The sequence below is a fragment of the Chaetura pelagica genome, unplaced genomic scaffold (genome assembly GCF_000747805.2).
Source record: "Chaetura pelagica isolate M959 unplaced genomic scaffold, ChaPel_1.0 scaffold21, whole genome shotgun sequence".
In the NCBI taxonomy this organism is placed as follows: Eukaryota; Metazoa; Chordata; class Aves; order Apodiformes; family Apodidae; genus Chaetura; species Chaetura pelagica.
In genome coordinates this window covers 3,353,635-3,369,450 of record NW_009952251.1, presented here as the reverse complement: position 1 = coordinate 3,369,450, position 15,816 = coordinate 3,353,635, and the positions used below count along the sequence as shown (strand labels likewise).

At 37.3% G+C, this 15,816-nt stretch overlaps 1 protein-coding gene across 1 annotated transcript in view; it reads right to left on the bottom strand.

Annotated features, from left to right (window-relative positions):
- Positions 1-692: 692 nt before the first annotated feature.
- HECW2 (HECT, C2 and WW domain containing E3 ubiquitin protein ligase 2) overlaps positions 693-15,816 on the bottom strand; it is a 103,602-nt gene continuing 88,478 nt past the window's right edge. Inside the window, exons 21-28 of the mRNA XM_010007368.1 lie at positions 13,999-14,151; positions 11,877-11,975; positions 10,030-10,159; positions 9,325-9,471; positions 8,555-8,669; positions 7,694-7,779; positions 6,168-6,280; positions 693-804 (exon numbers count right to left, since the gene is read on the bottom strand). Coding sequence (XP_010005670.1) covers positions 693-804; positions 6,168-6,280; positions 7,694-7,779; positions 8,555-8,669; positions 9,325-9,471; positions 10,030-10,159; positions 11,877-11,975; positions 13,999-14,151 — 955 coding nt within the window. The remainder of the gene's footprint in view (positions 805-6,167; positions 6,281-7,693; positions 7,780-8,554; positions 8,670-9,324; positions 9,472-10,029; positions 10,160-11,876; positions 11,976-13,998; positions 14,152-15,816) is intronic.

Here is a 15,816-nt window from a genome sequence, read left to right as displayed (position 1 = left end):
CAGTTGTAACAGCTCATCTTTTGTCATACACACCAGTGGCAAACATTTCCACAAACCTCCTTAATGCAAGCCATTGTTGTTACATCCTTTGTTGCTGACTTTCCTTCCAATTCACTTCTGCCATGGGAACTTGAGCTCTCTGGTGCACACCACGCAGGCACTCGTAATCTTAGGTACAGCAAGTACTGGATGTGCTATTATAACATATGGCATAAATTAATGTACCTTCATGAATTAAAATGAAATAATAAAAAAAATGTATTGTGTGATTTTTAAAATAATTTACTGGGTAGGCAAGGGGCTGAATTATTTCAAATCTTGACTTGAATTTTCTATTCAACAACTTTGATGAAATCCAGTTTTCGGGTACACGTCAGTTTTGCAGTAGCCAGGTTGGTCACAACATGGGATCTCATTTCTTATTTGCTCAGAACATAAACTGAAGTTTGGACATCCTGAAAAACCATGGATTGCAAGACCTGTTTTTCCCTGCACCTCAGCCATACTCTGCAGAGAATTCTGTCACTACCATGATGCTTTTTAACTGCTTCATAAGCTCTTTCATGAAACCTCATTATTTGAATTGCACCGTGAATCAATTTCCTTCTAGGAAATCCAATACACACGTTCATTCCTTCCTTGAGAAGACACAGCCACAAAAGTCCAATGAGCTGGGCACTGTGGTTTGTGTATCATTCAAGTCCAAAAGTACTTGTCTCTTCAACTGCTGTCAACAGTTTTTCATATAACATAGAGAATGATGGATAAGGGGGAAGGTCCAGACGATTGAAACAAGTGTGAGCCCTGAAGGGGAAAAAAAGAGGCAAAGAAGAAGTACATTATTTTAAAAGTTCAAAAGAGAACACACAAACTGGTATGTGCTTGCATAGAGATGGGCAGATAGTATTCTTTCAGAAGACTTTGTTCTGTCAAATGGTATTTTCCAATTGAACAGGTAGTGAGGTTTAATCTACTTTTTTTCTAATGAAAATAAGCCAGTCAGAAGCATTTATGAAGACCTTTAGAAACACACTGACAGCCCAAAAGGCATGGGATAAATTTAATCCATCAAACATGCATGAGAAAAGACTGATAGAACATGGACAATTCAAATAGTGTGTTCAAAAACACTGGTTTTAAATTTTTCTTCTTAGAAGTATTATTTTTTCTGTAGTGATGATACTTGAATACTGTATTTGCAATCGTAGGCAAGATATTTCAGTACATTGAATATGTAAAAGATACTAAATTTTACTAGATATTAAAAAATACTGTAGATATACAGGAAACAATCCCACAGTACTATAGCACAGACAAGTTAGGTACTCTTCCTTCTATGTTTTCTTGGCATACAGATCATGTTCTTGGGAAGTTGCTGCTTGTGCTGATTTATACTATGTACATATCTGGCCCTGCCAGCTAATGACCTTTAGAAAAATACCTCCTGTAATGACACAAAACTATGCATGTACCTCCAGAATACCACTGTGCTTTCTTAGGAGGACAACACGTGGTTTATTTCTCAATTTCCGAAGTCCATCTACCTCAGTTTTTTGACGTGCTTGGAACTGACACTTGAAACCACTTCCAAGGAATGAAAAGGGAGATAATAAAGGTTTTTCCTCTCGGTAGAAAAATTAATACAATTGCCTGATCTCAGGGCAGGCTAATGATATTGCTTTCTAAAACACTGAAGCCAATGAGCCTGCTCCAGTGATACAGACAGCAGAATTATTAATGCAATGGGTTCTTGAGGAAGAAATGAGGAGAAAAGAAGCTGGAGGAGGTGCCTTTTCCACTCTGAAGTTTTGACCCAAAGCCTCACTTTAGACTAATTTTAAAGGATAAAAAAACTCTTTGTGTTTTGGCAGGTCTCTGTTTACAAATACTTCATTCTTTTGTAATAAAATATATCACATAGTTATTTAAATACAACCTAGCTGAAAACGAAACTTTTCCACCAGTGACCTGCCCTTTATCACTATGATCCATTGTAAGTGTAAACGTATAATGTCAATGGAAGGACTCAACAAGCTCCATCTTTACAGCAAATGCAACTCCTCATCTAACCTAACCACTTCCAGGAATCAATGTGTCTACAACAGACCAGTACTGAGCTTTCTCTAAGCCAGAAAGTGCTGCCTTCCATGTGGCCAAACTTATTAATTGTCATTTTAAGCGGCTTTCAGCTCCCAAGTACCAGGATGGAACATGAAGTATGTTAATCCCATTTGTTAAAAACATGTGTCCTGTACAAACCCTCACTGAATGCAAAACATTCAGTTACAAGCCTTATAGTGTCATAAACATATCAGGCTGAGGGAATATATACACAGTACAGAAGGTCATCACTGCTACTGTACACACAGTCCTAACGTCAAGGATGCAATCACTTGAAGCACTGAAATGTGCACCCCCCCCAAATGCAGCACGCCTGGAAGGACACTGCTAGTGCATGCTGTATAGCAGAGAGGGCATTTCCCCACCCTGTGTTCCAGGAGCCTAGTAAAATTTCTCCATCCTTCCATCCCTCTAAGGCTCCTAGAGGAAAACTTTCTTTGTACTCCTTGTTTGCCTTTCCAAAAAACCTTACAAAGTAATATCTGTGATATAGACTGAATTAGTATTGCATTGCCCAACCTGGGGTTTTTTTTTGTTGCTTGATTGGTTTGGTTTTGTTTGGGGTTTTTTTGGTGTGTTTTTGTTTGGTTGGTTTTGAAATAAAAAAGAAAATAAAGAAAATAATAAAAAAGAAAATAATAAAAAAGAAAATAATAAAAAAGAAAATAATAAAAAAATAAATAAAATAAAAAAAGAAAAAAGAAAAAAGAAATTCCTTTTTGAAGAGACTGACTTAGACCCAGCAGCAAATGGGCAACTGGAACTCAGTGATCTCTTGAGTTCAGTGTGGAAGAGTCTTAGGCAATTAACAGCCTAACCACATACTTCTGCTGCATGGGGCTGGCAGCCACTCATTAGAACTATGGATCATGCTGTGTAGGCCATAAACCACAAATTATAAAAGACATAGTATATAATTAGCAAGGGGTTTATTACATACTGGTCTAATAGTCAGCCAGCATGTTGTTTACGTTTATTAAGAGAACTGAGTTTTATCTTAATTTTGAGGGCAATTTTGAAAATGCAATCACCTAATTTGGAAAACCAAGTCATTAGAAAAGACAAAAACTTTAGATCTTTGTCCTCTAAGGGAAAGCATGCCTTTCTCACCCTAGCAAGCAACTCCAAGTCTTTGAGAAGAAAAGCTGGGTTTTTTCCCCTCTGGACATTCCAACATTTCAAACCACATGGGTACCAACTGTTCATCTTCCTGGACTCACATTTTATGGCAACTTAAAAAATCATCTTGGTTCCTGAAGTCAAGATTCCCAATTAATCACCCCTTCATTTTGGTTATAGTAGTAAAACAGAGTGACTTAGGCTTAAAATCCAGCATGCAGACATGCATACTGATTGCAAGTGAATCATGCATGTATGTAAGGTACAGCAATGAGCCTGGAACCAATCTCTCAGCATATAAGTGAATTGAAAGAGTAACAGTCCTTCCATAGATTTAGTGTGATCTACAATGCAGTGCAAAAGAAGGGAGTAGAAGAGGCATAGAGATAGCAACAGTTAAGCTAACCCTGTAATAATTTATCACTATTTTGATTCAGCAGAACTGATTACACAGCAGTCAGACCATTGGGAACTACTTGCCTTCTGGGTCTCAAAATCAGGAAGAGACAGGGATGGGTATTTTTATGTGTTTTCAGCAGAGTAGTAGGTTGTTTTTTTTTAGAAACAGAGGAAGAAATGCAAAAACCACTGACTGGTAGAGTTCTAGCTTTTGCCACCCTCACACCAAGGACTATCAGATTTCACAAGCACCCCCACTGAAATCAAAAGGGCAATATGCCAAGTGTAACACTGCTACAAATGAGTGATGGTGCCTTAACACAAATGCTTCTGTTATCTGAGAATCAGTAGGAGTCAGAGTCCTAGGGAAGCATTCTCAGCAGGTCCAGCAATGTGTTTAAACATGTAGAGCTTGTTTTCAAACCTCCTGGAAGTTTGCTACTCAGGGTCATTGTTAACAATCTCTCACCTTCAAGTCAGAACTACATGGTGTTTGTGCAGTAGGTCTTTGAAGCTGGTGAAGACAGGCTAAAGCTACATTGCACACAGGAACAAGATACGTAAAAATGCAAAGACTCCTTTCTGGGCTTAGCCCATTCAAGCATAAATGATGATGGAAGATCATCTGTTTTTTACAAGATCATGGTTCCACACGTGAGTGCCAGAAATTGCCAGCTCATTACAACTGTAAATGTTTATCATAAGCAGTTGTGTATTTTAACAAAACAAATGCTTGATATTTTAATTCTCACACTTGTACATCAAAAACTACCCACAGAGATAAAAATCATGTTTCCTAAGCAATAGATGAAATCTCAAGGCCATGATACATTCTCCTACATATGAAGAACTGGCATTTCCCCTACATTTGTTGAACAACTTATGGTAGCAAAGATTCTTGACATGTTCTCCATGCTTCACTCTGCATTTTATTACAGACAGTGATCTATGTAATCCTTCCAGAGGAAATTCTGAGCTTCCTGTTCAGATACAACCTGACCTTTTTCAGTCTGTAAATTGTGCTTGTTAGCACCAGGAATTCCACTATTAGACAGTATGTGAAAAAACTCCCACAATTTATTGCCTTACTCAAACTCACAAAGAAATCTTACATTTTTAATTCAGAAAGTATTTTTTTTTAATCAAATGTTTATCTTTTAAACAGAATAAAAGCTATTCCATAGGTTCATCATAATAAAACTATAAAGTTATCTGGCTACGAGGTATTACTAGGCCACCAAAATACATGATTTGATTTGAAACAGTAATTTCCAGAATTTGCTTATCTTTAATTCTCAGTTGCCTGGCTCTTATTTCTACAGTACACTGGCAAGATGGCTTTGATTAAAGGCTGCCTGCCATGCCTGTGGATTTCACAGTGCCACTTCTGCATCTTGGACTTTCTCCAATGGGTTCAAACAGCAGCCTGCAGGCAAGAGCCAACCCAAGAGACAGCTCTGCCTCCAGCTTCATGCTGGAGGAAAAAGCTACAGGTTGTTGGTGAGGAAAAACTCTTGACAGCCATCTTATGTCTAAACACAGACTTAGAATGTGAGTTACTCCTGAAGAATTTTATTTAAGAGGATGGGCTAGGATTAGGGTTGAATTTCCTCCATGGAAGAGACCAGCCCAAAACTACTACCACAGGCTATAAGCAGCATACTAAAGCTGCGATCTGATTAAGTGGAGTTAGTTCACCCACACTCCACACACTAATCTGTGTTTCTAACCACTGTTAACCCATTCTGGAGGCTACAGAATTATAGAACTGGAGGAAAGGAAGCCTTCTAGAAGCATGCCAGCCTGATCGCAATATTGAAAAGGGTGGAACCTGCCTTGTACAACTCAACATCTTCTTTCGGACCTTGGACTTTCATGGTCTTTCTTTACCCTTTCAATTTCAAAATTATCAGTTTACCAATTTCCATTAACCCTACTTGAAAGCCTTTGAAATCTTCACTTTATCTTGTCCTTGTGCTGCCTCTAAAGTCAATTGACCACCTCTCCTCAAAATACACCTCTCATGCAATTAATAACTTGCCTCTCCTGTCATCAGACAAAACATAAAAATTACACAACTAATCTATACTGTAAAGGCTGTGTAACCAAAAGTTTGGTATTAGCTTAACTCAGAGTTACAAATGCTATTTAATTTGAAGTCATATTAATCTTTGCTTGTAAGTGATGAACGGCACGTTCAGGAAGTAAATACTGCATATTTAATAAAAACATAATAAAATTAAGTTCAGAAGCAGTTAGCATTCTAATATAATTTTCAATGAAAAGAGCATTGCAATATGGATGTCAACCACAGTTACACTGCCTTGTGTCCATCTTCCAAGAAAAGAAAATTATTTCAAAGAAAAGGAGATGCATCAGACACTGCAACAACAGGGAAGCAAATTTTCACGTAAGGCACAGCCTATTTGCATATTCAGTTAAAACTCATTTGTTTCTCAAGCAGCTTATCTATTATCCTGGTAACCAATATTCTAAAGTATCTCTAGCATCAACATGCACAGTTGTACCTTGGAAGAGCAGTGATCTTCCCCCACTTCTCTACACAGAATCTTCTTGGACCATTGCTCCCACGTAGAGAGGCAAATCCTTCATAAGGAATGCTGGACGTGCCTGTAACAAACTGCCAGTGCAAAGAAAACACCAGGAATATTGGATACACAGATGGTGCGGGGTAGGAACGCTTTTCTGTCAGCATAGCCACTGAAGCCCAAGTGCTTATGTAAAAGCATTTGCAAAATAAAAAAACTTGTGAGGCCCAAGTAATAAATACTACTTTAAATGGAGGATCAGGGAAAATAGACCATTTCCTGGTAGGGCTCTAGAAGAGATAACTTATCAGATTAATTTCCTTCAAAGGAAGGAGTAATTATGCTACATAAACACTGCAGAAAAAAAAAACTATTAAATTTGAGTTGCTTGAATTCAAAAGGCCTAAGGGAATTTTTCCCTACTGTCTTTATTCTGTATGAAGAGGAACTAACAGAAAAGTAAACGTATGATAATTACTTCATGTCAAGCCTTTATGGCTGTAGTGGATGTCACTATCTTTATAAACTACTATAAAATACAATAAGAAAAGGACTAAATTCCAAAGGTTAGGTATAATGCCCACTGACATTTGCTGAAATGCTGTCTGTTGAGCAGATATAGGCAGAACTTGTAATGAACAGATCAAACATGGTATTTTGACAGATAAGAAGCTACTTAATTTTTAATGATCTAGATATGATAAAAACTTTTGAAAAACAGACATGATAGGAACATATAAGCAGACATTCCTGGCTCTCCATCAAATAAGCTGTCCTGCACTGCTTTTTACAGAACTTTTAAAAGTACTGGAACAGTACTTTAAACATCACACTCATCTAGGAAACTCAATGATCAGATGCAAATTCTGAATGATTAAAACCAGTAGATTTCATAAAAGCTCAAGATCATAGAAAGGTTTGGGGTGGGAGCTTGGCTGTTCCATTACAGATATGATGGACATAATCTGAACTTAAAAAAAAAATAACTAAGTAGTAAGGCCACATGTATAAATATTCCTCCATTGAGAGGTCTTCCCTCGTCAGCAGGATGACTATTTTGCAAGCTGACTTAGGGAAAAAGACATTAGTCTGATTTTTAGATTTTCATCATTTTTTTTTCTAATTTGAGGTACTTTAACTTCCATCTAAGCATTCTCCTTCCTAAGTTGTACAATCATTAACGTTTCCACTTAGTGATATAACCAATTACACAGTTTTCCTTTTCTAGTCTTACTAGTCTTGATGTACTTTTAATCCAACAATAGTAAAGGATTATTGACATCACCTACTTTACCTTAAATGTAATTTTTAACTTAGAAATCTATAAAAATAGCTGTGAACCTCAGTCACTTAAAATTATTATAGCTACTCTCTGAGGATTGTCAAGTTATTCCCATTAGCCAACACCACCATCATTTCTGGATGTCACAAACCTGGGTGGAACTAATTTAGCATCTAATTTTAATGATGGCCACTATTTCTATGCAGAACTGCTGATTTCTTACCTGTAAAAGTCTTAGTCGTTGTTCATTGTTGAATCTTTCCACAGCAGCCCAGAACCACCGAATTACTATGTGATTGTCATGATAACCTGTTAGAACAAGAAAAGCTTTTACACCTGTAGATGCTACTAAAGTGGCTGAGAGAATAGTTTAGTAAGTTTTTTTTCCTAGTTTGGCCCTAGTCACAATAATGCTATATTTCTTGTTCAATTGCAGCAGAAGACAGGAGGTGATAGAAGAATACTCCTGAAATGCTTAAAAATCTTAAAGGCAGAGAATCAATTTACTTTGGCAAAAAACAAGTGAAATATCTTTTGCAAGAATTTCTTGAGTTAATCAATCACTAACAAGAATGCAAATTCTTGAATTATTCCAATGCTGTGTTTTGTAAATATCTAAAGGTACAAATGATGCTGCAACCATCTCTCTCAAAGTAGTTCCAAAATTGTCCTTTTTTTTCCAGTTATCTCCATTGCCAGCCTGCAGTCTCTGGGATTACTTCTGATTTCCTGTTGTCTTTGAGAGAGGGGAAGAGGTAGATCCTACTAAGAATGGCTAGCCTTTGGATTTGTCTCCAGTGTCTGGGTGGGACTCTGCCAGCATGCAGGTGAGCCCTGTACTTGCTGAGGAGCAGGCTGCTGTCTGTGCTTAGCTGCCCAGAGGAAAAGAGTCATGGAAGAGCGACTGGAGCAGCAGTGAAGCAACTTAACTGGACAGATCTCCTTCTCCTAACATAAACGTAACCACAGAAATTCAGAAGATACTAAAGAGGTATCTCATAGGATGGTTTCTTTAGTGTCTTAGAGACTGGGTAACTCAATGCCCCTCAACACTGTCAGTGAACAACTAAAATACTGAACTTACCTCCTCTATACTCTGTATTATTTCTCCAATCACTCAGGTCGATTTCCGCTGTTCCAGCTATAACCAGCTCCAGTTCTCTGGCATCAAACACAGACACGAGCCTTGCATCGACCACCTAGGAAAGTAAATAAAATGCATAGCAACATTTCTTCATTTTTTTGCTTTTTGACTCCCCATAAAAGGCTTGTCTGCTAGTAAGACGTTTATCAGGTAACATTTCTCTCAAGAATGGAAATAATTAACCTTTCTTTTTAAAGGCAAAGAAAAGGACTCCTTTTTCTTATGCTGCAGTTCCATTCAGTTTGATTAGAGGATCACAGTGATTTGGAGAGAATTTTATTGGCAAATAATATTGAATTACTTCAGGACAAAAGAAGTTCAATACATTCAATTTGATTGTCCATGTTAAAATAAGTAAGAGAGAAATAACTTGAAATACATTCAGTCTACCATGCCACACCGAGTACAATATGAACATAATAAAACCTCAAAGGCTCAATGAAGAAAGAGATGGGTCATCTTAGCAAGCATTCACTGCTAATCATAGAAATAGCGATCAATAGTATTTTTCCATTTTAAATATGATATTTAACCATAGTGTTTAAGTCAATGACTACCAATTATTCTACTCCCCCCCAACATCTGTAAGGGCACTTCTAATTATATAGGTATCTGCTTTTTGGGACTCTGTATTTGGGAAAGGTATATAAGGAGAAAGACATTTTAGTAAGATAAAGGAAGAAGGTAAATTTTATTTTGGAACTTTTTACCTCATAGAAACCACGAACTAGACTTTCTGTTTGTTGTACAACTCCTCTCTCAATTCTCCATTTCACCATTCTTTCTATATATTCTTTCTTATTCTTCTCAGTGACTGGTATGTTGGCACCTCCTGGCTTTAATTCCCTTTCTGTGATCTTAGGAAAAAAATTACAGTATTATGAAGACAAGAAAGACTTATAATAATTCCTCAAAAGCACTAGCCAGCACTACTTGGGCAAACTGGAATATGTCAAATAAGACATGCAAGAAATCTTTTTAAGTATAAATATTTTAAACCTCATTTAGTCTGAAGCATCTTTGTATTTAGTATGAAGAATAAGCTGAGAAGAAAAAAACCTATCCTTACACTGATTTAAGTAGTGAAGTCTTCTAAATAATATCATAACAAAGGTGCTGCAATACCTTTAAATGCTAACTCCGCTGCAATTAAATTCAGGTACACTACCTCCAGCAGAGCAATCCATAATTTTGATGTTTCAGGTAGTCTCCAGAAAAATCTCCTTAGCCAGAAAGACATGTTTGACTGGTTACAAACAATAATTCCTCCTCAGATTTCAACATTGTTTTCATCAACACAAAATTTATAAAAACAAGTTCAAATCTGCATGGAATGACAATCATTCTTCTGTCCAAATAACTGTTTATCTAGCAGTAGAATACACAAACGAAATTGAATTAAGAATCTTGTGCACCTGCCCAAAAACTTCTTCATTTACAGTAAAGGTGAGATCTAGGATATCATGTATATCATTGTCTTTCATCCACTGCAAACTCTGGTGAAACTCCTCGTCAAGATATTCCAGGTCACTCAGGTCACAGAGTCTAGCATAAATAAGAAAACACAAATAAGATGACAGAAACTCAGGACAGTCCTGAAAAACAGACTGATAATGGGAACCATGAGAAAAACCAATACAATAAAGAAGACCCTGCTTCACATCTGTTTATATGCCTAGCAATAGCTGTTGCTGTATAACACAAAATGGTTTCGTTAATAAATCAAACTCCAGAATTTATTAACTTGAAGACACTTTTCTTTTTGAGCTTACGGCGAGTCTGCCCATGTTTCCTGGGAAGAGTATTTTGGGATTATGAAAATAAATAGATTGAACAGACAAGAAATTAAATCGTAAAATAAACTGTAAGTTTTTATAAGAAGCAACTACTATCCTTTTTGCTTATGTGACTACACTTCCACCTCTCTCATTTCTTCATTGTGCAAGTAAGTCTGTTCAGAAACTCTGCATAGAGTTATCTTCTTACTTTTTGTCATACTTCCCCTCGCCTGGTCTTTCTTTTAGAAATCCAACCTGTGAGCCAATGCCCCTTGCTGTCTTTAACAGTTACTACTCCCAGCTTTGAACATGTCAGTTGTTCATTGCATTTAATACCATGGTATCAGTTTCTACCGTTCTTAAAGCCTTAAATCATGTTCTGTGAAATAGGACGCTGAGGCTATTCATGTGTTAAGTACAGTGCTTGTCAGCTGCAGGGTTTGCTGCCTGCTTCTATCCTTGGGTCTGTATAAAGCAAGAAGTAAGCCCTGTACTTCTAGTTGGGCACTCAAGTGCAGTTCAAGTAACACTGGGCAGCCAACAGCCCCCACATCACAGCTGATGCACTGGACAAACCCCTCATCTGCAGAGGCAGTCTGGATGGCTCATCAGTTCTGAGGAAAACATGGGTCAAGGGCTTATATGGGGAGGATGCATCAATCAGGCTGTTGTGTACAAAAGTATCTGCCCTCTAATTTTTATTTTTATTACTTAGACAACCACCAAGTTAAACAATTCATTTAATTTGGCAGTCAGACAGTAATAAAGTCCATCTGGGTTAAGACCTCATTCTTATTTAAATGACTCTGTTAGCATTTAGCTACTTTCAAAATTCATGTGCAATAGGAATGGATGCATAACTCCACACTACTAGAATGTGTGATGTCTTATACAAAAATGGCTTTCAAATGGAGGACAAAAAGTGAAGAACCTGAAGTTCATTAGGTCTTAAATTCCAGCTGCTGACAAAGTGCAGCTCTCATTGCTTCAGCCGGAACAGGAGCAGCAGTTCTAGAAACAAAGTCTAAAGTATATAAAAATACAGTTCCTCAAAATGGAGATTGCCAACATCAGTCTACCTCAGAGAGTGGGTCTTGCAGTCTTAGTTACAAAGTGATTCATATCCTATCCTCTGAGTCATTACTAGACAAATGAATAAGAACTTTATTATGCCTGGAATAAAACCACAGCATTTCACTGTACTACTTAAAAAGTAAGATTTTGTGGACAAAGTTGATAACATGGCTAAAACAAAACATAAGGTTTTGATACTGATCAGAAACAGTTACTAGGTAACTGGCTAATAACCATAATTGGGAAACAAGTAGACTTTTTTAAAAAGTCCTGGACTGAAATGCAATTATTAATTATAAATAATGGCCTGTCTTCTTTCATGATAAAACACCATAATTTATCCATTAAAAAATGGCATCATCTGTGGGGAAAGCATAAAAGAAAAAAGGACACAGAACATTTCTACTCACATTCGTAGGAGGGCTTTATAAAAGGGTCGTGTAAAAAAGGCATCTAGCAAATACTGATGTATCAGAGCAAGACCAAGAATTCGACCACTAAACCTGAACCTGGAAAAGCAAGAATTACAGTCATTATACCAAAACTTTGTGGTTTGTATAGTACTTTATCATCAGAATTTACATGTATTTCCAAACAACATTTTAAAATCAGATAGCTATGTCTAAATTGTGGCAATTTTGTGTTTTTTTTTTTTCTTTTCTTGTGTTTCTTTTACATTCTCAGTAAGGTACAGAAAAAATGTTAAGTCTGCAGGGTGTGGAAAATCCCTCAGATACCTAAGCTGCAACTTCTCAAAAATGTCAAATCCATATTAACCCAATCAATCCCTGCCAAACTAGCCTCTTTATAAAAGCATATCTTCCAAAATGCAAGCCACTGTCTGTTTTCATTGCACAACCCATATAGGATTAGCTGGTTTTCATGTAACTGGGAGGCCAAAGGTTTTTCTTCCCTTTCCCAGCCTGACAATTCTTGCTGTCTTTTCCACTCACAGTAGCTCACTGCTACTCCTCTGACTGGTGATTATGGAGTTCTGTATAGATTTTCACAAACAGTGGCTGGAAGCTTTTTTACGTATCATGGTGCTCTCCAGCCCTATGCCAGTGGGATGTAAATGATCTTTTTCTCTCCACTCCCTCTTTCTCCCCATCATCTTAATTTTCTTGGGTGTGTAAGGAGGGTTGAGGGACAGGGTGGGAGTTTGACAGATTTGAGATCAGATGGCAGCAACAATGAAATAGTAGGGTCTTCACAAATATTCCCATGAAAATTAAGATTCATTTTGATAAATCCTCCACATTTCAGAACTAACTTTGAGTTTAGTGTTCTTTTTCAATGAAAGTAATGAAACTTTCTGTTTATGCATCCTCAGCACCATTTTTCTTGGAAAGATTAGGGCTTTATTATATCTGCCTGTACAAAAGGTTTGCAGGATGAGGATGTGAGATGCAGTCTTCTCCTTCCATGCATAACTGCTCATTACAGCTGCATCCTCTGAATCCCCCTGGGGCTGTACCAGACCAGTGCTGGCACTGGCACCAGTGCTCCCAGAAAGACAGGGATCATGCCTCCCTTGCTCCCAAGGTCTCTAGTCCAGCAGTGCAGAAGCCAGGGATTAATACAAAATGCTGGCAGCAGCTGCATAGAAAGTAAGGTTTTTTCCTCCCATTTTTGCCAGATTGTTGTACTTTTCCAATACAGCATTTGCCATTTATTGTTGCATTATCAGAGTTCAACAGGTAGATTGCTTCAATTAACTGAACTGAATGCAGCCAACCATTTAATTTTCCATTAATTTTAAAATGAGATTCCTATCTGATATTCATTCTTCATAACTAGCTTCCACTAAACATTAACTCAGTACATACCTGTCCTACTCATGTGAGCAGCTGTCACTCCACTATTACTGTAACTTAAATACCCATACAACAGAATTCTCTGTTAATATCCACAGCGCAGCTGTACAGTCTTAAGGTGATGCCATAGCTAAAATCAACTAAGGGTGATTTAAAATGGTTTATAATTGTGATTAACTATTTTAGAAGTATGTGCGTATGGACAGACTTTGCTTAAGAGCTATATAAATGGTAATCTTCCCTCCACCCCAGTTAAGATATCTCCATAGATTTCCTTCCAATAGGTATACTGGGGTTTTTCCACTGAGGAGACCTCTGTACTCTTTAGGAAGATTCAAACAAATTACATACAGTAACACCTGTTTGAAATCTCCCTTAATCTCCTTCCAATGTTTCATCCATTTTTTTTAATGCACAAAAAGCTAACATTGCTTTCATGAAATAACTGCTAATGTACAAGAAACGCAGAGAGTTGTATTGTGAGACAATCCCATGGTGCATGTCCCAAATCATAGTTTTGCTGACCTTGTGAGAAATAAGATCATTTAAAACCACAAGAGAAACCAAAATCAGGAATGTAATGCAACACAATTATTTTTCTGCTGGTTAAAAAGATCAGATTCTGTTATCTACATCTGAGTGGATTTGAGCAGTTGTCTACAAGAGGGAAAAACAGAAAAGATATATGAGAAACAAAAAGAAAAATAATTCTTACCACTCATGGTGATTGTCTACAAAAGCAGACATGGGACTTATTTGTACTGTATAGGTATCGTTGGCTGAATATTCAAACAAACCATAATACGGATTGAAGAGCTCTCTAGATACCAGGAAAAAAAACTCTCTTGAAGGTCCACTGTAGTCCAATCTTTAAAGAGAAACTTGACATTACTATAAAGTGTTCACTGTGTGCAAAGAAACTGTTTTTGAATCTGCATTCCTTATGCTTTATTTTAATTAAAATTTCATAAGATTTTAAACCAGAACCCCCATCCTGCAGATTGCTCAATGCCAAGGTATGTGAAGTCCTCACAGGGCTATTCTGAAATGGAATGGCTTGGAGGACTGGAATGAAGCCCTTTCTGCGGGCTGCCCTCATCAGAAATTTTGGCTCCAGCTGTAATGGCCTCTTTACCACAGGAATATAACCAAATAATCGGGTGGGAGGGAGGGGCAGAGGAGGAAAGATGGAAAGAACCAACATTAGACTTATCTGCATCTGACAAATTAGGAATGAAAATGAACAATGGTCATATTCACCCTCTGCAGACTTGCAACAATAGGACGACTTGAAGGATAATATTTCTGTTTTCTCCAGCAATATAATCTGAGATTACTTCAGTGATTTATCTCTCTTGGTCTAAATTTCTTGTCTGTCTTCCAAACTCGAGTTCATTTAAATGTCTTCTGGAGAGTGCATTTCCTTTGGTTTTTTTTTTGCTATTTCAAGATTCCAGTATTAATGAAGAAGGAATCTAAATAACCTCTTCTTCCTAAATCATAAACAATCTCATTGCTGACAAAGCACTGAGACTCAATTTTGACATTATGCTGCAGGTCACCAATTAAATAAGCATGAGGTCAATGCTCTGGTAGAGTTGGAAAACAGAAACCCAAGGATTTTCCTGTGGGGAACAGAGATTATTATAATCCTATCAGATATAAAGATCTATCTTCTATAGATTGAACGCTTCATACTTGACTTTTAAGAAAGTCTTGCTATAGTAACAAGACAAAGCACAGATAGACCTATCACAGAGAAGGTGAACTTTCACAGGACTTTTGCTACTAATGTTTTGGCTCATGAACTTCTACAGACTACAAACATAGATGAGAGTTGTTTTTGAGGATGAAGTTGACAGGAAAGTAAAGGCTATTTACTACTTAAAGGCTAGGTACCATTATCAAGTACAGGACGAAGCCTCTTTCCTCTGTTGAATGAAAAACATTTTCCTTTCAGTCATTTGGAAGTACTTCACTTCTGTTAAGCTTCAGAATTCAAGTACTGAAACAGATCATTACCCTGGCAAGAAGGGCAGATTCCATCCTCAAATTGCAGAAAAAAAAAAATAACCCCAAGTGGCTTGATATCATGGAAAAATGTTAGATCTTGGCACAAATACCAGGATCAAGTGAAAGGTCATCTGGAAGCCTCTTGCAAACTTTTGGGATGATCAGACTCCCTATGAAATCTTAAGATAGACTAGAAACCGTGAACTTGACTACCAGCCATTTCATACAGTGCCTTTTGTACTCAGAGTTACTGTGAGTCACATTAAATAAATCAATCATGAGAGTCTTGCACTGCCAGTCAGATTTATCCCACAATTAAAGGCTTGGCACAAGGGTGAGAAAACTTCATACAAGAGGTATGCAACCACAAAGCAGCTGCAACTGTGGGGCATCTGGGTATTCAGGAGTAGAGAAATATGGTGTTGGCAACATGATTCACGTCTCCTAGGAAGCACCACTAATACCTCAGATTTACCACTCTTAAATGCAAAGCAGCTTCTGCTGGCAGTTAACAGAATGT